This window comes from Parus major, chromosome 1A (assembly GCF_001522545.3).
Source record: "Parus major isolate Abel chromosome 1A, Parus_major1.1, whole genome shotgun sequence".
In the NCBI taxonomy this organism is placed as follows: Eukaryota; Metazoa; Chordata; class Aves; order Passeriformes; family Paridae; genus Parus; species Parus major.
The window spans coordinates 36682193-36704599 of record NC_031773.1 but is presented as its reverse complement, the minus strand read 5'-3'; the positions used below and the strand labels follow the sequence as shown (position 1 = coordinate 36704599).

The 22407-nt window shown below is 35.8% G+C and overlaps 1 protein-coding gene across 8 annotated transcripts in view; it reads right to left on the bottom strand.

Moving 5' to 3' along the window:
• The window catches only part of NAV3 (neuron navigator 3), a 506339-nt gene that overhangs the window by 25918 nt on the left and 458014 nt on the right, over nucleotides 1-22407 (bottom strand). For all 8 annotated transcript variants that reach the window (XM_015628501.3, XM_015628495.3, XM_015628497.3 and 5 more), the window contains 6 exons: nucleotides 20906-21094; nucleotides 18438-18490; nucleotides 13813-13836; nucleotides 11423-11500; nucleotides 3100-3183; nucleotides 1057-1168 (listed from right to left, as the gene is read on the bottom strand). In XM_015628501.3, coding sequence (XP_015483987.1) covers nucleotides 1057-1168; nucleotides 3100-3183; nucleotides 11423-11500; nucleotides 13813-13836; nucleotides 18438-18490; nucleotides 20906-21094 — 540 coding nt within the window. The remainder of the gene's footprint in view (nucleotides 1-1056; nucleotides 1169-3099; nucleotides 3184-11422; nucleotides 11501-13812; nucleotides 13837-18437; nucleotides 18491-20905; nucleotides 21095-22407) is intronic.

Genomic DNA, 22407 nt, shown 5'->3' with positions numbered 1-22407 from the left:
TCCTCCAAACTAGGCTGTTCTTACTCTGAAGGCAATGACCCTTCACAGCAATCTATGCATGTGTATCCTCATAGCTGAGCACATGGATAACTTGACATATCAGTGCCACATGCTCTGTGGGTTGTTGGCACCACTCAACTTGTAGCGGCCCTAATTAGCGTTCAGATCCAAACTTCTAAGATACTTTAATGGAAAGAAACAGGCAGCAGTTCATTAAAAATGAATGAAACAAAATAACCAGGAAGTGGAGAATATTAAAAATGGTTGGTGAGGCTTCCGAGTTTCAATTTCTTAGAAGTCTTTGATAACTGTATCTTAATCACTGGAAATTATTATTGCAGAACATGCCCACTAATACCAAGGGATATTACTTTTTAGATTATTTTCTACTTCCTAGAAATTTGCTTTGCTACACTCAAGTCATGCAGTGAAATGACCTTAAGGCAAACACCTAAATAATGACCTCTCTAATGGAAGATCAATAACACTCTCAAAAACGAATACCACAATTATTTTTTTTTCATGTAATTCCTTTGCTGTTGCTTATCAGCAGGCTCTTCTGAAGTACATGTTTATCATGCAATATCAACCTAACTGCAATGACAAATTAATTCAACATCTGGAATTTAAAACCTGCTTTCCTGTGCTGATTTAGCACCTCATGAGGCAGCTGAGCTGTTTTCAGTCTGTCTCTTACCAACAAGAGCACCAATTTACAAAGCTACAACTTTGACTGGATTCCCAAGCTATAACCATGTTATACTCTAAGACTTCAGATGAGTCTTGGGTGTGCTTCATTAGACAATGACAGGGACATGGTTAACTCTTGATCAATTCCTGGCCACCCAGCTCTAAGAAGATAAAGCTCCAGGAACTTTGGCAGACAGAAAACTTGTGCAAGGTTTCCAGCTCTGGAAATCCCACAAGTATGCTTACCATTCTCTTCAGAATGTGCTTTGCCTTGCGAGAGAGTTCACAAACAACAGAAAAGCAGACTTGGCTTTTTCTTCCCCCAGGAGAAATTCCACATTTATTTTAATAATGACAAACCCATACCTTTGTGGGTATGATCAGGGCCGTTCAAGGCTCCTTGAATAGCAGCTTGTGCAGCAGAATTCTGGGCTTTCAGCATTTCAATGGTTTCCCTTAGCTCTATAAGCTCAGATTCCTGTGGGAAGAGCAAAGGGAGATCAAAATAATGGCAAAAGAACAATGCTTGTCTAAGCTAAAAGAACAAATTACAAGAAAAGAGCATTCAAATTAAAGATCGTGGGACTGCTTGAGTAAACATATGGACAACAATAAAAAAAAAATGCATACATTCTCTCCAAATATATTTAAGTTGACTAACATATTCTGTTTCATTTATTCTATATAAAGCAATCATACTATTTTTAAGAAGAAAACATTTTTAATTACGAGTAATCTAAAAAAGGTCTCAATCAAATATTCAGTGTAAAATTAAGAAAAACTCAATGACTTTATTGCAAAAAACAATGAAACTATTTGAAGTACATTCTTTAATATATGAGGGTACTGTTTAGTGGATGAATTAGAAAGGTTTAATTTGTTAAACATTAATTTAATTATTAAACCCCCGTTTAATAGAAATTGTCCTGCAAGTTGAAGTAAAATTACTCCACTTGAGTGCAGGAAGCTCTGTATTAGAATGCACAGCGGATTTTTATTTAAAAATAACTTTTTTTAAAAAAAAAAATATATATATATATTTATTTTATATTTATTCTATATTGCTTTTATAAGCAACAAGATTGTCCTTCCAGTCTGTACTTATATAATTATATATATAATATATTATATTATATATATTATTACTTATATAATTAGGGTTAAAGAAATTTGAGAAGAGAAGAGAAGAGAAGAGAAGAGAAGAGAAGAGAAGAGAAGAGAAGAGAAGAGAAGAGAAGTGAAGAGAAGAGAAGAGAAGAGAAGAGAAGAGAAGAGAAGAGAAGAGAAGAGAAGAGAAGAGAAGAGAAGAGAAGAGAAGAGAAGAGAAGAGAAGNAGAAGAGAAGAGAAGAGAAGAGAAGAGAAGAGAAGAGAAGAGAAGAGAAGAGAAGAGAAGAGAAGAGAAGAGAAGAGAAGAGAAGAGAAGAGAAGAGGAAGTTCTAAATCTCTTGGGAAAGAAACTTGATGATATGTTTCAATGTCACTGCTTAACCCCTCCTGGAAAGAAAATCTTCTGATGGAATTATACTTCATAAAATAGTTAAAAGTTTTGGTTTTAAGAAAATTCCATTGTTATTGTATTCTTTTTCTTTCCTCCATAAGATGAAACAAAAGCAAACAATACAACTATTTTCTCTCCAGTTCACAATGAATCTTGCCACATTTCATCTGTTGGTGCTCAACCAAACTCTGAAATGTTATTTTTGTGGACAGTTACAGACTCCAGTGGTGACCAGCAGCTCACAGATAAACGGTTTCTTTCACAGTTTGGCTCAAGGAGGCCTTTCTGTTAATAGGAAAAAATTCATAAGGGTAGAAAGTAGCAGAAGTACAATCCTGGAAGGTGCTAAGCAGCCCCTTAATCCTGAGCTTGGTAAAAGAACTCACATTAAATTTCTTCAGATCCGGTTTAGAGGTCTTTTTCCCCCCACTAGACAAAACAGCACAGTGAAAACCCAAACTCTTTACTTCTGAATAGGATGCCTAGCCTTCATTAACTTTATCAATGTAGCTATTTTTCTCTACTTAAGTTTCTTTGTTTCCTGTAATTTTAATATTCTGGTGGTGCTGGGAGTCTGTAATGAAGCACTGCAGCAACTTATGATAAGTTTTTGTTACTGGACCTTTCGGTATGGAGCAAACCTAAAGTCATACATATTTCAATAAAATTCTGGAAACTAAATATTTTACCTTCAAACTATTTTATGACACTATCTCTGTAAGCCTGATGCTGCACAGTTTTTTCCAGATGCTTCCGGACATTCATGAAAATTTGATTGCAGCAACCATTAAAGAAAAATCTGTCTTATTGTCACAGATGTCCCTGTTTCCTTCCAGTTTTTTTTAAACAAAACTCTAATACAATTTGCTGGCTGTTTTCTACACGAAAACATCTGCTTTGATAAACCTACCTTTTGTTCAGCTGTCATTGTCAGACTTTGCAATCGACCTGTCATATTTCCCAAGCTTTTTTCAAAAGCTGCTACTAGATGAGCCTGTGAAAGAAAGACAACATTTATCATTATAACAGGGAAATTTTCCCAGATCTATTTGATTTTCAAAAGTATGTTTCTCCTGCAAGCACATTTTCTCCAGCTCTTTAATATTAGTTAAACTCAGACTGAGCTAAGTTGGATAGATAAATCAGCCAAATGAACCCAGTGTTCCTCAGGCTTCTTTAGCCCACAATGAGATTAACTCAGGTATGTCTGCCTGGAAATGAATTATGGATTTAATGCTATTGGCTTTAAGTTTACTGATATATTGGCCAAAAGTAGTCTGGTACCAAAGAGAAGTCCAAAAGCAATTATTTTTAATTACTGGACACTTCAAAGCAGGAATTCAAGTACTTTATCTTGAAAAGCAAATTTTAACTTCACAAAGCACTTCAGAAAAATCCTGAGCCTCAAACAAATTTATCACAGTTAGTCTTAAAAAATGTCATTGCTTAGTGTACTAATATTATATTGATCATATATGTCTGTCTGTGTGTAAAATATATTATGTAAAATATAAATATAACATTTAAAATGGGTGCAAATATACACTTAAAATAAAATTTTGACAACTGGAAGTCTTACTCCACAGTATGAAAAACAATGAAGTTGAAACAGATCAAAAGATTTTAAAAAAATAAACATTTCCTTGTTTTTTTTTTTAAACAGTGTCTTACACTGTATGCAATCTAAATTTTTACAAATTATACTTCATCAGATCTAACTGGCATTGGGCTTTGTAGGCAAAGAAGAACAAGTGGTCACAGAAATTCCAACATGCTAAGCCAGCTTGTACAGCCAAGGGAAAGTAACGGTTTAATTTTTAAGGAAGTCCATGTAATTCCATCCATTTCTCTCCCAACATCAAATAGTAAAAGCATAAGGAAATGTTTATTTTCTCATTCCCTTCTCAAAAGTGGTAATAGACAAAGTCTCCAAACATTAGCACTTGGAAATGTAACTCAAACCCACCACATTTATATGCACAAACGGATTAACTGAGCTTCCTCACTGAGGAAATGTAGTTTTTATTACAGCAGTGCAGGCACACACTGGAAAATTTTTCAGTTGCAGATTTGCATGCTTTTACAAGCATAGTGGAAATTGTTTGAATGAATGTGGTTGTACTGGATCTGAGGTATAATCAAGCAAGGATATAGTCCAAAAAGGATTTTGTTCTACATTTTAGGAGATGGAAAAGAGCTTCTTGCCACCTTGCTCTGTATATTATACAAATATACAGAAATAGAAGAAGATTACCATATATATAGTAGTGGGCTACTTCTGCATCTCCGCTTCAGAGCTGTCATAGTACTGAGTGACTTTTGTGTTTTGTAAATAATTTTGGATTGCTATAAATATTTATTTATCAAGGTGTCTTGAATGCCACTTATTCTTATTAAACTTACTAAAAGTTTAGTCCTTGTAAGCTACACTATTAGTATACTTAGATATACTTAATTACTTATGGGTATAGAGGTCAGTCTACCTGCTTTCTGCATCTGCAGGGATATTTTAGGGATTTGGTAAAGGACACATACACAAGGACAAACTCCAGATAAACATGAGACTAGATAAAAATGCAATTTAAAAAATCTCTTAAAGATTAATTAGTAATTGCATATATTCTTATTTTAACATTTGTAATTTAAGCTACATTCTTGAAGTTACAATCTTTGATAAAGTGAACCTGGAGAACTGTCAATCAATACTACAGCCTTTGGTTGTTTGTACTACTCTATTTCTCTGAGAAAAGAAAAGTAACTGGTTTTTAAACTTACGATTAACTTTTTAAATTAGCTTCATGTTAAAAATATCCACAGTAATCTATGCTGTTTTATTTACAAAAACAAAGACCACAGACCCAGAACACTATCAGAGACAAAATAGATGCACTACTACAGAATTTTACCCAAATGTTTCTTCATTACTTTTGTTTAACGGGAATCTAATGGAGCTCACTTTTCCCTGCCTCATAAAAAATCTATTGGCTTGGCTGATGGCCCATGGTTCTGCTTCACTCTGAGAATTACACTGGAGACTGAGGGCTTGAAAGAGGAATAATTTGTTTAATTATGCATTGCTTTTGTCTTTTTCTAGCAATTAGACTGTAATAACCACAGTACTTTGGTACCAAACTATGCATACCTCTCCAAAGTATTTTCCTATTCCATAGCTACAACTTCATCCTGCATTGTACACAAATAGACAACAAAGAACTTACAGGAAAAATTAAGCACTAAAAAGCAGAATTAAAAATGTCAGCAAAGGTCACTGAAATTGTTTTTTTCTGACAGCCTTTAGAGAAAGACAGCTGTGTCACAAGGATTCTTGCTAAAACTCAGCCAGTGACAGAGTACATTACCTTCTTGGAATATTATACCAAACTTTTTACATCATAAATGTAATCGGATCAAGATGATGCATTTTTCCTAACTCATTTCATATAAAGATTATTAGGTCTTGATTTGCTAATAATAAAGAAATGTAATTCAAAGTCTCATTGACCAAAGACTATTCAAGAAAAAAACCTTTTAATTGCATTGTTCATTACTTTAAATGTTTATTACAAGACAGCACTCTACTGAAGTATTAATTTTACATTCAGAGTAATAAACTGTTCTGTCTCTCTCCATGGCAGCTAATATTCATTTATTCAGCTGTCTAGGGAACTTCTGATTGAAAACTTAAGCAGATTTTCCCTACAACAAAAAACAAAAGATGAAAATTTAGTTTGAAAAAGGCTAAATTATCAGTATACTTATATGTGTGTTGAAGTATACATAAAACACATTTAACCATTTGAGCTCAGGCTTTGCATTTAAAAATTTAAATGCAGAATAATTAATAAAACAATTAAAGCAAGGAGAAAGAAGTATCTGTATCTTTAATAATGTTCATCAAAAATAAAAAATTCTAATTAAAAACTTTTTTTACACTTAAAATTTTGGTAATTTATTTTGATTGGGTTGTTAATCCTCAATTTCTGAGGATGATTTAATTTAGTTAAAAGTTTCCATTCTTTCATTCTTATAATATAAATATAAGAATTCCTAAATATTAAAATATTTAGCAATTGCTTGTTTGGGGTTTTTTTTAAGATACAGCCAGTCTCTCACACCTTAGAAATCTCTGTGTTAGATTCAGTAGTTTCAGTCGGGGCGTACACACATCATTGCAATACTTCAAAGAGTAGCCTAAGTATTACATGTGCTTTATACAGTGCTCATTCTAAAGTAAATATGTCTTTACAATTGAATGCAGTATTTGTACTTGAAAAAAGACATCCTGGAATTAGAGTTAAGTAACTGGGCATTACCTGAAGTATGCCTGCAGCAAAATATATCCATCATTAACATGACATACACATTAGATACACAGATGTACAGCTCTTAACCTGTAGATATCCTTCACACATGAATTAATTTTGTGAAATATGAAATGCCCACTGGAAATAGTCAAAGAGATGTATGCTTAGGGAAGGACTTCAGTGCTAAAATTACGGATTTGATTTTAAATATTTCCTTAGTAAACTATCTCAGCCAGGCAAACCCTGAATACCCCAGCCCTCAGGTTTACAGCCTATTCTGAGCATGGCACTCACATACCAAACATCTGTCTTCCAACACACTCTGGGATTTGACCTGTGGCGTTCAGATTTATAAAACAAAGGTAAATAAATAAAGTTCCTCCCACCTGACAAGGCTGAATGAAAGGAGGTGTGAAAGGCCAGAAGAGATCGGGCTGATTGCAAGCAGCAAGGGTACATCTGGTGACCTTTTCTGTTTGCTGCCTGCTAGCATCTTGTTGCTTGGCTGTAGGATAGCGGTTCAGAGCTGGCCAAACAACAGCATTAGCCAGCAAACCCCCTCTGCTTTCTACTGGCATCCTGGCTCTACTACAGTTTGCAAGCATGCACCCTTCAGCTTTATACAGTACAAAGCACTGATCAAAGTCCCTCTGAACAGGCTGGGTCAGGCTGCTCACTGGAATTTGAGCCCTTGTCAGTCACATACGGAGTCTGCTGGTTGGACATTTTCTGCACTGAAAACAAGCCCTTTCTGAATTAGTGTTGAGATTTACCCTTCAGCCACACTGAGACAGATGCCAGGGATAAAGCAAGAATCTCGGAGAAAATCTGTAAATTAAGCATACAAATGACAGCTGGACCCAGCTTGAATTTAATCATATGCAGGCAAAGCACTTTGGCACTTTGGGGTTAATCACTGAAATGAAGTCAAGCACAGTACTTGAGTCCAGCCAACAAAGCCTGAACAACAAATGAAACCAAATAAGAAAATTTTCAGCAGAGTTTTCAGTAATTCCTGAGAAATGCTGTAACTTCCATTTGACAGATTTTGGTATGAAATAATGTATCAAGCAAAGGCTTGATTAAATAGTTCAAATTTGATTCAACCTGCCAGTCTTTTAATGACTTATGTACTAATGTTACCAGTGGTCTTCTGTGGAGAAGCAAAGAAAGCTACAAATAGTGTTGAAATAAGCTGAATAAGATGCTCTTTTTTTCACTCATGTACAATACATTTGCTGAGTTCTACAAAGGGAAGTGCTAACAACAAATTCACATCAGGATGAACTATGAGTGAACAAGATTTATGCCTATTAAGAGCTTCCTTCTCCAGACCACAGTAAGGCAAAAAGAGCTATTTCCAGACAGTGAAAGTATGGAAATTAGAGGGAGTTTAGGACTAACTCTGCAGACTAACATTAAGATGAATGCATTTGTAGCAAAAGCATCAGAAAGGACAGAGTGTTTTTCTGGTTAGCAAAGGCACCAAAAAAGCTTCTCTATTCATACAGTTCTCAGTCTGCCAGAGATGGATGTATCATCAGAGAAAACAGGCAGTGATCAAGCTTTTCTGTATTAATGTTCATTCAAGTTTTAGCCTTATTGATGAGCAAATGTGACTCAAAATGAGGGTCACAGTAGTATTATCCATGTAGAGATTTGATTTCTTCTCTGAGAATAAATTCCAGATTTTGTGATTAGGAATATTTCTCCTTTAAAAGGCAGTGACTGGTGAAATATGTCCCTTAGAATAAAAAATAAATGGTAAACCGATAAATGCAAGAAATGTATTGCTAAGGCAGCACAAGTTCATGAAATTTAGAAACTCATCTAGGTTTTCCATAAGTTTGCCAAGTTAAATTAATTGATTGTTAATAACTCTCACAGTTTTTATGAAAAGTACTTAATAACTGGCATTTAAACATAAATTCTGTAAGTAGACTAAATTTCAGTGGTTCTATCACAATTAAATAGTTGACTATACACTTTGCTTTCAAGATGGATTTTATTTCTGATGTTTTAAAGATACTTTTACACTAGAATTTCTTCATATTAAGTGCTTGAAGGACTGGCAGAAGGAGTGTTAAAACATTTAAGCAGTCTCTTTCGATTGTTTGGATTCATGTGGAAGTGTTGTTTTAATACTTTACAACTTCTGTACCAGAAACAGCAGAGAATGAACTCAGGACAAGGTTTATTGTGAAATACTTTTCAATTTTTTGGTTTTGTAAAGTATGTATCTCATGAGAACATCCTGCCAAAAATATTTACTCCCAATATCCAGAAATACCTACTTTCTTTTTAAGATGGTTTTCATTTAGAATATAATTTTGTTCATGCCTGGAGATTTTGAAGTGTTTAAGTTTCATGCTCCTGAAATATTTAATTTTGAAGGAATTTCTACATGTTAGGGATTTGGCAAGAGGAAAGATTTCTCTTGTATCATTTAAAAATTGTATGTGCAAAATGGATCAGCCCTAGGGTTGCCTATAAGTCTACAGTTTAAAGAATATCTCCATGGAGATGGATTAGAATGTGTATAACAGTCAAAAGAACATTACTGAATTAGCCAAATGGGGTACTTCTGGATAGGCAAAATCAGATGTCTATGCATGTATTTTCAGATATCCTATTGAAAATATTGCCCTTACAGTTAGATCAGTAGAAAAGCATTCTTGCTAGTTGTTCAGAAGCCTAGAGGCAGTATATAGGAACAGATTCTCAACAATCCAATCTGATTTATACAGATCAACCCAAATTTATTTCTTAACCCTGCAGCTGATTTAGTTTGAGTGAAAAGCAAGCCAAAATACCCATTTTGAATGTGACTCAGTTTCTTCGAATTATGGATCAAATCTGATTAGAACTTGGAGCTGGCTTTGATAATTTGTCTAGAAAAAGTAATGTTATTGGAAACCATCCTGTATGGTGTTTATTTAATAGAAAGATATTGGCCAGAGGTACACTGAAGGACTTCCAAATAAGACTGAGGAGAGATCGGACACGGTTTGTCCAAACAAACAAAACAATGTCTTTATTTGCTCAGCTGCAGAGAATGCTCTGACATCCTCACCTTATTGCACTTGTTGCCGTATTATAGACTAGAGCATTTCTGGATTGACTGAAAATTGGTGGAGTCTGAGTAATCTTTCAACTCTCTCTTTCAACACAGCAGTTAGAAAAAATATACTTGTATTTTCTGTTTTGAGCCAGTGGAAGGAGAGAAGGGAAAACTGTTTTTCTGCCTGCAGAGTAAAGAGAGGAGTAGTACCAGGGGCCTGAGTGATCACCTGGAACAGGCACTGAGCACAGGCCCACCACAGGCAAACAGTTTAATTTTACAGATACGACACCTCTGTTTAGAATCATGAAAAAGTTTGAGTTGGGAGGGACCTTTAATGATCATCTAGTCCAACTTCTGACTGTGGGCAGACACATCTTTCACTAAATCAGGGGCTTGCTGGAATCAAAGTAACTCCTCTGGAAAAAAACAGGGCACTCAGAGTGGGTATGGGCATGTCTGTGATTGTGCTGTGCAACAAGCCCAGCCAGGAATCACTTCCCTGTGCTCCCCACTCCCATGCAGAGCTGCTGCACCTCTGCATTTGTGGTGGAAAAAAAAGTGCCCTGCAGAGAACAATAGACTCACTAGCAAACACACCTACCCAAAGCATGCTTATTTAGTTCTTCTGACCTCTCAGTGCGGGTTTTAGTTTGTTGCTCTCAGGATAGGTGACTGAAGAACTGCCCAAATTGGTAAAGATGAAGGTCAGTGTCTACAACACGTGAGTGAAGGAACCCCATACCCAATGTAGATATGCTGGCTATTCTAGCTATACATTCTAAAATGAATAACCCAACTTGGAATCCGGATTTTGAATTTACAAACATCACAATGTCCCACATCATCTGATTCACTAGCTCATTTTAGGTACTCAGAAGGTCTGGCAACCTACACTGCTACAGCTGAACAAATACCCACAGGTGCTCTGCAGCCATCTGAACAGAGAATAAAGTGCTAAGCATAGCTCTTCCACATTTTCCTGTGTGGAACTCACACGTGAACATGCAGTTTTCACAGAGTTAGAGATTATTTTCTCACAATATGAAATAATTTCTTTAAAATCAGCAGTATTTATAAATCTAAATATTCAGAACACCTGCATGTCAAAGAAAGGCACGGTACTGGCTGCCTGACATATCAGGAAACTGCTTTCTTGAACTGCAAAATGATATTCTTCTAACTGCATCTCAGATTTCACTCACAATAGCATTGATAATTATAGTCTGAACTGCATTTAAAAATCACAATACTAGATTGTTCAGTAACTTCACCTGAAACCACAGCAACCAGACAGGATTGTAGCTCGCATTATGTATCTGGAGTTATTTTCAGACAACATATTCCATAACTCATATTACCAATATATGTTAATTGGAAGGAACACCAGGAAGCTCTCTATGAAAGAGGCCAGTTTTTGTTAGTTATAAATCAGCATTGTTGTTGTAGCATATAGACTCTGTATAACTTGTACACTGTGTTTCCCTTCACACCTGACTGCATTTTGCAGGGTTTGTGAAATGAAACTCTAATGAATTCTATTAGAATATGCAAATTATGCCTTTTTTTGGTTGTGTCTCCTTACTTTTGGCTTTTCTTTATAATTGATTCTAAGAAAAGGATGAAACTGAACAGGATAGGGCTGTCACATTCAAAGTGTGGAAACTCTCAGTTTCTATTTCCTACTTTCCATATCCATAAGATTACTTCTACTTGAGGCTGGGGCAATATAGAAATGTAATGAAGCTATTAACTTGAAAAAAACCCAAATAAATAAACAGCAAAAATCTCCAAGATTATGTGTTGAGTAAGAGCTATTGATAACATACTCGCTGATACTACTTATCATCACATGCAAAAATACTTACATTTGCTGAAAGTTGAGAAGTAAGGGTAGCAACTTTCTCTTGAGATGCAACCAACTCCCTCCGTAGCTTCTGAATTTGCTAGAGAAAAAACATACTGCTGTCAGCATTTAATCAATTTTTTTTGTTGTGGTTATTTTTAATGTTTTCTTGAGAGACCACCAATAGGTTTACAATGTCTTAGCTTCAGATATTAATCTTAGAACTATCCAGAAATACAAATTATTAGAAGCTGTGTCTTAATGTTGCTCCAATTGTTTTACACACTTAACTGGTGTATGAGCCAGGATTCCAGTTAAGGGAGCACATATGGGAAAATGCTTAATTACTTTGTGATATCCTCTGTTTGCAAGGGAAATGTCATGGGTTTTTTACCAAATCCCATAAGTTCCAAACACAGGCTTAGTGCAGTCAAGGAGAGCCGCCCTGGATGTGGCCTGGGGTTTTGAAACAGGAGAGCATTTGGGTGAGGTTCACTGTGCCTGACTGTAGACATGATGGAACAACACGTGTTGAATGTCTGCATAAGACTAAGATAATGTGAGATATGTACTCCCACACTGCCTAGCATGAAGAAGGCTTTGATGGCTACCTCAGACACAGATTTCTTTTCTTTAAGGATGTTTAAAATTAGGTGAGGTAAAATAGTATTTCTTTTTTTTTCTCTAACACTTGCTTCCTACAGTCCCTGAAATTAAAACATGCAACCTCTTTAAACCTTATATAGTATTCAGAAACTTGCTTGCCAATTTAAAAAAAAATAAATGTAGCTTTAAATGTGCTTGTTGACATGAAAATAAACTCAAGACTCCTTCATCCTCTAATGAAAAACAGAATCCTTAAGAAAAATATCTGTTTCCCTTTCAGCTGGGGTAGATACTAAGCATGAAGCTTGCACATCATTTTAAGCTCATTTAACCCTATTTGAGATCTTACAGGGACTTCTGGGCATTGCATTGGAATCAAGCACAGCATGGAGTTCCACTTTGAAGAGCCTTTCATATTCAGACATAAATTATTCCAGACTAGAGAAGTAAAATGGGTAAAACCACCCTAGGAAGGGGAACATTTACAGTTACTAGTAAAGACCACTGCAGTACTTTAGTTTTATGACTCCCATAAAAACCAATAAGGAATATGGCACAAGCAACATGAACATTTTCCTGTACTTCTATAACACAAAAATAGCTCAGTCATTTACACTAGCTCAGTGCAACAGGGGCAGATTATTGAGCTGCTCTCCATCCTGGACTGGCCCTTTTATTTTTCCAATTTTTCTCTTTGTTTTTTAAATGCAATTACTTGACATTCCAGCTTAAGCTTTCATCATATTCTTGCAAATTCACAAAGGTAGGTCTCATGAAGTGCTGTTCAACAGCTGTAAGACCATCTCAAGCAGATCCAGATACTGAGAAAACATAATGCAGAAACACACGTTTTCATGACTATATACAGCCTTATATAAAAGGCAATAAAACGAGGAATTGTAATTTGCACTACTGAGCATGCCTCTTAAGCTCCTTTGTTTTAACTTTAAGAGATGTAAGCTTAGACAAAATTATATTGAAATATACTGCAGCAAGGAAAGAAGGATATGTTTATTTGTTCAATTTCCTCAAAATATCTTTTTGTTGACTTTGATTAGAATAGTAAAAATAGGAGCAGCATAAATGCAGGAGTTGGAAGGCACGTAGCTCTGTGAAGTGGAAATGCACCCCTCGGTGCTGTATTTTATTGCTGCTACTCTTTGGTGCCCTTTTAATACAACCAGGACTTCATTTTGAGAAAGGCTGTAATTGTATCCAGCTGCTGACCCAGGCTTGTCACCCACTCTTATACACTGTAAGGAGAACGAAGCTATTTTCCATGTCAAATTTGATTTATATCTGAAATCAATCTGCATTGCTCTGAAATCCATCAAAGTGGTCAGTTTCAGAAATTTAATATAATGCAAAATGTAAGGGAGAGAAGTTCAAAGCCATCATCTGAAGTATTTTTCCTCCTGAAAGGCAGCACCTTACCTTGAATTGCACAATCCTTTAGATCCTGCACTGAGTGGTATTAAGTCTGAAATCAGACCTATGTCAACTCCTCCACTCAACGCCCAGCTCTCACTGATTCTTTTCATCTTTTTAGAATGACAGACAGGAGGCTTTTTTTCAGCACAATGCTAAGAAAACACCTTCTAGTGCACTAAATCTGCACCAGATTTTCACCAATACTTCTTAAAATGTGATGCAGACACAACACAAATGGTGTATTTTCCCTGCCAACTATGCAGTTTAGCCAAAGCAGGTAAACAATAAACTATAAAATGTATAATGTAAAATGCATAATTGCCTTACTATAACGCAAGGCAATACAGAAATATAAAATTGAAGGAAAGTTCTTACCTCTGAATGTGCCTTTTCTTCTGCCTGGAAGAAAACAAAGACGAAATGGCTTAGAATCAGTGTGCAACATAATTGTGGTATTAGAGCAAAAAAGCCAGCTACAGTGAAGTGAAATGAATAGCTTCATGTATCCATTACATTTAAGGAAGGTATCCAGTAAAAACAACAAATGGAACTCTTTTCAACTTGCTTGGCAGGTCTCCACCTGAAAGCCCAAAGAGATTGCCAACGTACTGACAAAATTAAATGGTGGAGAAAAGGGCAGCAGGACCAGAACTTCAGAAACTGCAGCTACATTTCTAAGATACAAACAAAAATTTACTATGCTCTCACTGCATGGACCTTAGTCTGACACAACAAACTTTTATGCTGCAATGATTATTAGGGCTCCTGGATTTATATTTGTCTTACTGCATATCAAGAAATGTTCCTAATACGATAATAAGTAAACCCTGATAAGAGAAGTTGACAGCATACCTGTAAAACATACATTGATGAAGATGAGGGGAACTTGAATTTTAATGTAATTTCTTCCATACAGAATACTGACCAAAATATTAAAGGCTATCAAGGCATGTTAAAGTTTTCAATTAAACTCGCTAATATTATTTTAAAGTTAAGTGTTTTCCATATTACAATGTATGGTGTTATATATTGAAGCTTTTTACAACCTTTTTCAACAAGCTAAGAAACGAAACTACTGTAAGGCAAACCTTTGAAAGTCATTCAGTTTCTAAGCATTGGATTAGCCCTATTCAGGAGACATTTGGTGGACAGATAAATCTTGCTTCAGTGGGATTCTAATGGAAAAGAATGGCATGCCATGAGAAAGGAACCTTTTCATAACATAAAATAGGAATCAGTTAATGTACTGGAAATCAATCCACCCCATGGTCTGAAGTGGCCCAGATTCAGAGAAGCAGTCTACATTATGTGGAAGAGAAGTAAGCAGTAAAAGGAAAATGTAGGTAGAGGAATTATCTATAAATAACACTAGAAACACTGAGAAAACCCAAAGAAAGGGTTCTTCAGGATATTCTCTGGCATTGGACTGTCTTATTCTGTGTTATTACAAATTAGTGTAGCTGACTTTGAGCCTGTATTAGGCATTCAGTTTGGGCTCTTAGGATTTTAATGATTTATAACAGAAATGTTTCTTTTGCTTTACCTTTCATAAGGGGAGAAAACTCCTGGAAAATGACTCTTTCCATATATGCCTTTCTGTTAGCAGTCACTAAACATACTGATGCTACAATATGTACCTTGGCAACACTTAGAAATGCTTTTTGCTGAAACTACTCTAATATCTGACACAACACTGTGTGATGGACGATTTAGTACAATAAGGTATCTTTTTCAGCACTGATGTGACACACATGCTGTAACACCCTAACTTTCTTATCTATGTTTGTGAACAGGAGATCTGCCCACAGAAAAAAAGATGATATTCTATTCCCATTATTGTTACATCAAATATGTAGTGCATGGAGAGTCACAAAGGGACTCAGGTGACAGTGTCCCCTTATGATTTCTTCTGTGGCAACAAAAGCAAAAAATTAGGTTTGCTGATCTTTTCCTAAAACCACTATGTGCGGACATGGCTCTTGTCCTTGGACCACCAAACCTGCTGATGCAGGGACTGCTACATGTTGTCACCAGACAACACCCTCAGTGCACAAGTGTTACCTCTTCCTGAGTTCAGAGAGGTGGCTCCCACAAGTTGCATTTTGTGGGCAGTGAAGGAAGTAAATTAATGAGAAAGACCAATATTTTGGACACACTATCAGCTTTAAAAATAGAATCTGACAACCAAATATATCTGAGCAGTTTTTACTTAAGTTCATGCTCACACCACTGTAACCCATGATTCAGCATTGTTACAATAAGCTCTAAAAGGAAAAAAATAAATTCTTTTTCTCAATCTACTTCTCCATCATATGCATGCATCCCATCCTTGAAAGGATTATTTTTTCTTTTTCTGAGGTCTTAGGATATTAAGGTACAAATGACATGTCCTTACACAACTCCTCTGAGCATGGCTTGGCACAATCAGTGAAGCCTAGGGACTCAAAGTGTAGCTAATGCTGAGAGCCAGTGCGAGAAATTGGCAATTAACTAAGTATGTGAATATTTAAGCGTTTCACCTACTGAGCAGGAGGAGATTGAAACAGGAGACAACCTATCATAATTTTTTCAATTACTCACAGGGCTAAATGTATTCACTGCCAAAACTGAATCAGTTTAGTGTATCTTTTACATTCACAGCTTTTCTGTGAAACAAAATGGCTATCTCTGTACATGCATATCTCTACAAGCTAGATTTCCACTCTCTGCAAATTAAGTCCTGAAAAACCCAAATGCAAGTAAAGAAGAAAGCCAATATATACAGAAAATAGTAGTGAATGCAGAACTTCTGTATAATTGGGCTTATTCAATGGCAGAAAATAATGAAATGTCTCTTCTGAATCTCATATTCTAATTCTCAAAGAAACAATCTTCAGAGAACAACTTGAAGATTTTCAACTATCCTCTGGTAATTATACATGAAGGTCTTGATCTTCATTTAGTACTTTAAATTTCTCCAGTGATTAGGTCACAGAAAGCACTAGCACTTAGGCTTAAGACAATGCTTGAGAAATCTGATAAATTTAATTGAGATAACCCTGTGAAGCTATCCCATTGTTCTCTTCACTCAGCTGATGTGACACAATGTGAAACCTTTCATGTTTCTATACTCCACTTGTGCATCATCTTCTGATTAATTGCTGAAAAGTTTAAACTGTTTTCACAGAGAGCTCAAGCAGCAGAAATTCAGATAAAAAATCTTTGCTAAAAGTCAATCCTAGTAATTTTTTTCATACCAATTTCTTTCTGGCTCTTTTCAGATTTTTCTGCAGCTTCTATTGTCTTGCCTACATAACCCATTATGCCAGGAGTAGGGCTCAGTTGCAATGTAAATTCACAGTCTGAAGATATTTATAGTATGAAACTGTAAACAGTTTAAAGTTTATTTGGTAGGAAAAATACCAAAATACATTATCATGGAGTTTAGCTAATATTTCCAAGATACTCTGTTCAAAGATAACAGGTTACATAAATAGTAAGTATTAGTAAATTCCTTCTACATTACACAACACCAGAGCACAGATATTACAGATTTATTCACTTACTGGGTGCTGAAGGCATCCTGTGTCACTTTATAACTTGATTTTTTTCATCTATCAGTTTCATAACATTCTTCTAAAATTTGACATCAAAGCTTGAATTATAATTTTGACACACCTTCCCAAGCAAACTAATTGTAGTGTCTCATAGACAGGGAATAGCTCCAAATATTTTTTTCAGCCACCAAAACACGAGTGAGAAGCTGAATTCTGAATGTTAGTTGTGCCTCACATGTAGCCAGCCTGTATAAACATTCTACTCCTCCCAACTTCACCTCCCTCTCCCCCTTCCAGATATTTCAGGACTGGTCTGGACTGGAATGACTTGGAACTTGCAGTTTAAGGCAAGTGTATTTGATGTTTGAGATATGCTCTTGTATGAACCTTTTTATGATTAAACAGAACTAGGAGAGGCACCATTGTGCACGGATGGAACATACTTTTGAAGCTAACATGAGTTTAGCACTGAGACAGAGCTACCACGTGCTCCAAAGGCATCAAACTGCATGAGCTTGGTATTCCTAGGCAACAGCTGGTGCTGGCTCTGGCTAGAGGAGTCCATCTCTGGAATGCCAGCTGACACTGTTCAACACCTGGACACATGGAGGGGACACACACTATTCATGTATGCATGGGATAAAAGCAGGTAAGTGGGTTGCCCTCCTGTGAAAAGGGGCTGCTGCAACATGTAATTGTAGTTGTGAGGAAACTACAAAGCAACTGCTATGTATCAGCAAGAGAATGCCCAAAAATGTTCAACTTCTCCCCTATGGATGATTTCTTGTCATGGAACAACCAAAACAATAAATGATGCAAAATATATAAAAAACACCTGTAAAATAAAAAAAAAAAAACAAAAACCCAACCAAACCAACAATAAAATAGAGGAAAAAAATCAAACCCAGAACAACTTCTGGAGATAAAAACAGAATTTTACTCAATCTAATTAATCTAACAAAGATTAAAATTTTAGAAAGTTTTTCTTCTCTTTGTAAAAACATCTAAATGCTGTCACAAGAAATATCAGTAGACACTTAAACTCCAAATTACATCTCCCTTACCCTAACACAATCTTGTGGTTTTCAAGAAGTTCACCTCAAACAGTGCCAGGGTATAAATAATTTTCTAAGTTGTGCACTAGCTAAAAGTAAGGAAAATTACTCAAAATGGTCAACTACAATAGCATAAGGACCCCCATAAAAGACACTTTTAGGTTTTCACCTATTTTTTAGCTTTCAAAATGTATATTGGATGATTTTAAACATTTATAAGCAATTCACATAAAGAGATGAAAAGAATGTTTTCTAAAATAGTATGCAGTAGTACAAAGCTGAAAATAAGCATTCCTACTTTACTGCAGTAAAATTCTAATTCTTCTACGTCTCAAAGTATTGAAATTTTCATGAACAATGAACAAGAACAGAGGCAGGCAGAACTTTTTTCTAAAATATCAATACTCACCGTAGAGTAGAGAGAAGATGTGCTGGAGACAAGTGATAATGAGGACCCATGTACTTTAAGAAAAGAAAAATAACATGAAATATCGATAAAAACATAAAACTTCCCCCATGTAGCTCAATAAGCAAACAAATTTTTGAAATGAGAACCAGTTTTCCACAAAGAGCTATTATGAGCTATCAGTATAGAATAGCTATTAATAGATTTCCCTGCATTTAGAAAGACTGTCCTGTGCAGAAAAATCATTTTCCTGTATACGGGGCAGGTGAGTGAACCAACAAAATTTTTTATTATTGCCAGAAAACCAAGCATCACTTTTGTTGCTTTGACAAGAAATCACTTGATAAATACACTCTTCAGAGAAACCAGAAATTGAGCTGTTTATACAGCTACAATCTACCTGTCCTGTAGCTGTCCTAAGCTGAGAAAATGATTTTAGTAAGAGACTATGTTTTGGAAAGCAGTTCATATTCCATGGGGTGAGCTCCCAAGCTTCTCTCAGCAATGCTGACTTGAGTAGTTATTGTCCATGGGAAGTGGTAACTGTGAGAGGTAGTGCCATATTTCCCCTGATCCTCAGTGGAGTCAGCCTCAAGAGCACTGACTGAACGTCACAGGGCTGTACTTTAAGAAATGGGGTTCCTGGCCTACCTGGAAATGACAAATGAAGACTAAAACTGCAAAAAGAATTGTCCCTTTCTGATGACTCTCCTGAGGAAGGCTATACTCAAAGATAATTTCAAAGAAGACAACTTATTTAATTTCCTCTTTTTATTTTTGTTTCACAAGAAAGTTTTTTGATAGTCATAATTTGCCAGGGTTTGATAAAAAAATAAATTTTGCTTTAATAGCTACCTGTATGCAAAAAAAAGACACTATGAGAATACTTGGATTAGCCAAATGGACTTTGAATTTGGCTTTGTATTTATAGGAATGTGGTACACTGACCATTGAAATGGAGTGGCTTCCAAAGTATGTTTGGTTTTCAGTCTCTGGTTTAAATGTTTCAGCTAAACTGCCATCTGCATTCATACCCAGTGGCTCTACGCATTACCTCACTTGTTTCACTTTAACCTTCCTCAGAGCTCTTATCTTAAAATACATTTGACCTTCTAACAGCATCATTTCATGGTAATCTCTAATGACTGTAAACTGCTGAAAACTGTTTATTACTGCTGCATTGACTTTCATTTACTCAGGTTGATCACGGTTATCTACTCCAGCTGGATATGAAACATAACCAATGAAAAAGCTTTCATCAAACCCACTGGTGACCCATTACTGAAATTCTACATTTAACACCTCTTTTTCTATGCATAAATTGCTTTGTTTTCTCTATTACTCTTCCAGTGTTTCCTTTGATAATTCTGTTACTCAGCAAAGGGTCTGCATTCAGCTCTGTCCGTGAATTATGTGATATTCTTCTGTGCAGTCAGCCATCCTCTCTGTGCTGACAACTCACAGCTTGAGTTGTCCTGCACCCTACTGCTAGTATTACATACCCAGATGTCTGCCTGATATAACATCTAAAGTACAGTAAAAGGAATCAAAAAATGGAAGTATTATTTGTCTGTTGTTTTATCTTGGTCTTTTTATCTCATAACTATGACCTTTGGGGTTAAAGCAAGACTTTTTTTATTTGCCTATTATAAAGATAATTTACATTTTCATCACTGAGCAGTAAACAAGATGAATGTTGCAGAATTAATCCCATGAAGTTGTCTTTTTTTGTTTAATTAAAGGGTGTAAGGACTTTGCACTCTGCAAATAAATCAGATTTCTGCAATTCTGCAAATAATCAGATATACCAGAAATGCTAGTCAGAAGAAAATGCTACAGTGCATGTAATTAGGAACAGTCAGGTTCTCTGTGGATGAAAGAGAGTAAAACCCAAAACCAAACCAAAAAATATTCACCAAGTTCCAGATGTTGCAGATAGCATTAAAAAAAACAGACAGTAATAATCTGCATAAAGGAGGGAAGTCAGTTTAAATTACAGAATTTCAATACAGAAATTCACATGGTATTTGCTGTAGGAGGCTATAGGATAGTGGGGAGATTGAATGACTACAAAAGAAAGGAGATGCTAGGTAGCACTGGTGTTTGGGGGAAAAAAGGAAGCACAAAAGTAGGACTAAGAAAGCAGAGAGACACAGTAGTCAAGCTATATTCAGACGTTTTGGATTTAGAGGAAAAAGGAATAATTTTCCAAGAATGGCTTCCTTTTCTTCAAAATTTCTGATAAAGGATTTGTACATACATGAGATACATACAGCATTGCATATTACTGGCTGAAAGGAATACGTTCCATGTTTTAGGACAAAGAAGGCTTTTGAGTCCAACTCAACAGGATTAATAAAACCTTCACAAAATCATTTAAGTTTCTATGGTGCAGGGTGCAGAGAAGTATTTTAAAGTTTTTACGCTTTGAGCATCTGTTTGCCAATGTAAGTAGTCTCACTCAGTCTTACCTTCTTCCATGCTGTCCCTGAATGAACCTGAATGACTGATTGCGCGAGGTCTCTCTTCTAAGGACGTAGCACTGCCACACAGCTGGGAGTCATCATAGAGATCAAAAGAAGTGTCTTGAGCAGGGATGCTGTTTGAACGCATCATGCTGGGTCCAGGAAGGTTAAACTGTGACAGGTTGGTTGGACTCACTGGAATAAAAAGCTTTATTAATGAAGCACATTTCCATTAAGTGAATTTTGGTTCTGCACAAAATTGGAATGTAGAACTAGCACGGTGAGGTGGACTTCATGCTGTTGAGAAAATGGAAGGCTTTTATTCCTACATTTAAAGCTACAACAAAAAGGTGGAGTAGATGGCCTTAAAGGAGGTGGAGCTGGATGACATTAATCCTGTAAAACAGGTAACCCTAACAGCAATTCTAATTAATCACTATCTGTATTTTAACGTTATATACCTGTATTACTGCCTGCTGTTAAGACCAAAGTTTATCTGCATATGCAAGACATTTATCCTTTGATTTTCAGGAGCATCTACCACTATATTAGGTTAAAAATTCGTGCAGAAGTCTCAGTTGAATCTCATCCTAATAAACAGGTGTAGTCAGACATGGTTGAAGTAAAGAACAGTGTTGATGAACCTACTTTAAGCTTTCGCAAAGTTCTTTCACCAGTAGGAAGGAAAGCCTGGCTATGGTTCCTCTGGACCACACAATCTCAATGCCTAGAAGGAAAAGCTGTCTAGCCAAATTCAGCCTCAGTGTTTGGACTTTTATTTTAGATCATCCAAGATGTGTCCTAAGTTATAAACTACCAGAACAGCTGTGTTGTGAGAGCAACTTATTCCACAGGGCTATGAAAACTGAAAAAAAAAGCAAAGAACAATGAAAAAGGAAATTTTAAACCCCATTATCTTGTTGTTCTCTATTGTGAGTTCACAAGAACTATGAACAAAAAAGATCATTGTAAACAGAAAATTATATAGTGAAAAAAAACTGTTACAAAGAGCTGTGTATGTCTGATCAAATTTCTTTTGAGTGATTGTAACCTGTAGATGCCATAAGCTCTGACAGAGTGATAGAAGTATTAGTGCTTCAAAGGATGCTACTAATTCCTCAGTAAGGGCCTAAACCATAAAAAGCTCATCATGAACCTAGTTATGTGTCAAGTGCACTGAAGATAAGTGGGTTTTATTCAGATTTAAAGAGAGAAATAAAATAATAAGAAAAAAATAAACTTATGTTGGATTAATTTGAAACAAGATTCAGAAGAACCAAATCTAAACCTTGGTTCATAATCAAATAAAGCTGCTATGTGACTCACATCCCAAAATACTATATTGCATTCCAGGTTAGAATATGGATCGGGCTCAGTGCAGTCATAGCCAGGTCCAGCTACTAAAACACATTTAAAAGGTTGATCTCAAAGCAAACCTATATGTAGGAAAAATCAGATGTTTAGTTTCTGACATTCACTAAAATCACTGGAAAGAATCTTACTGACTA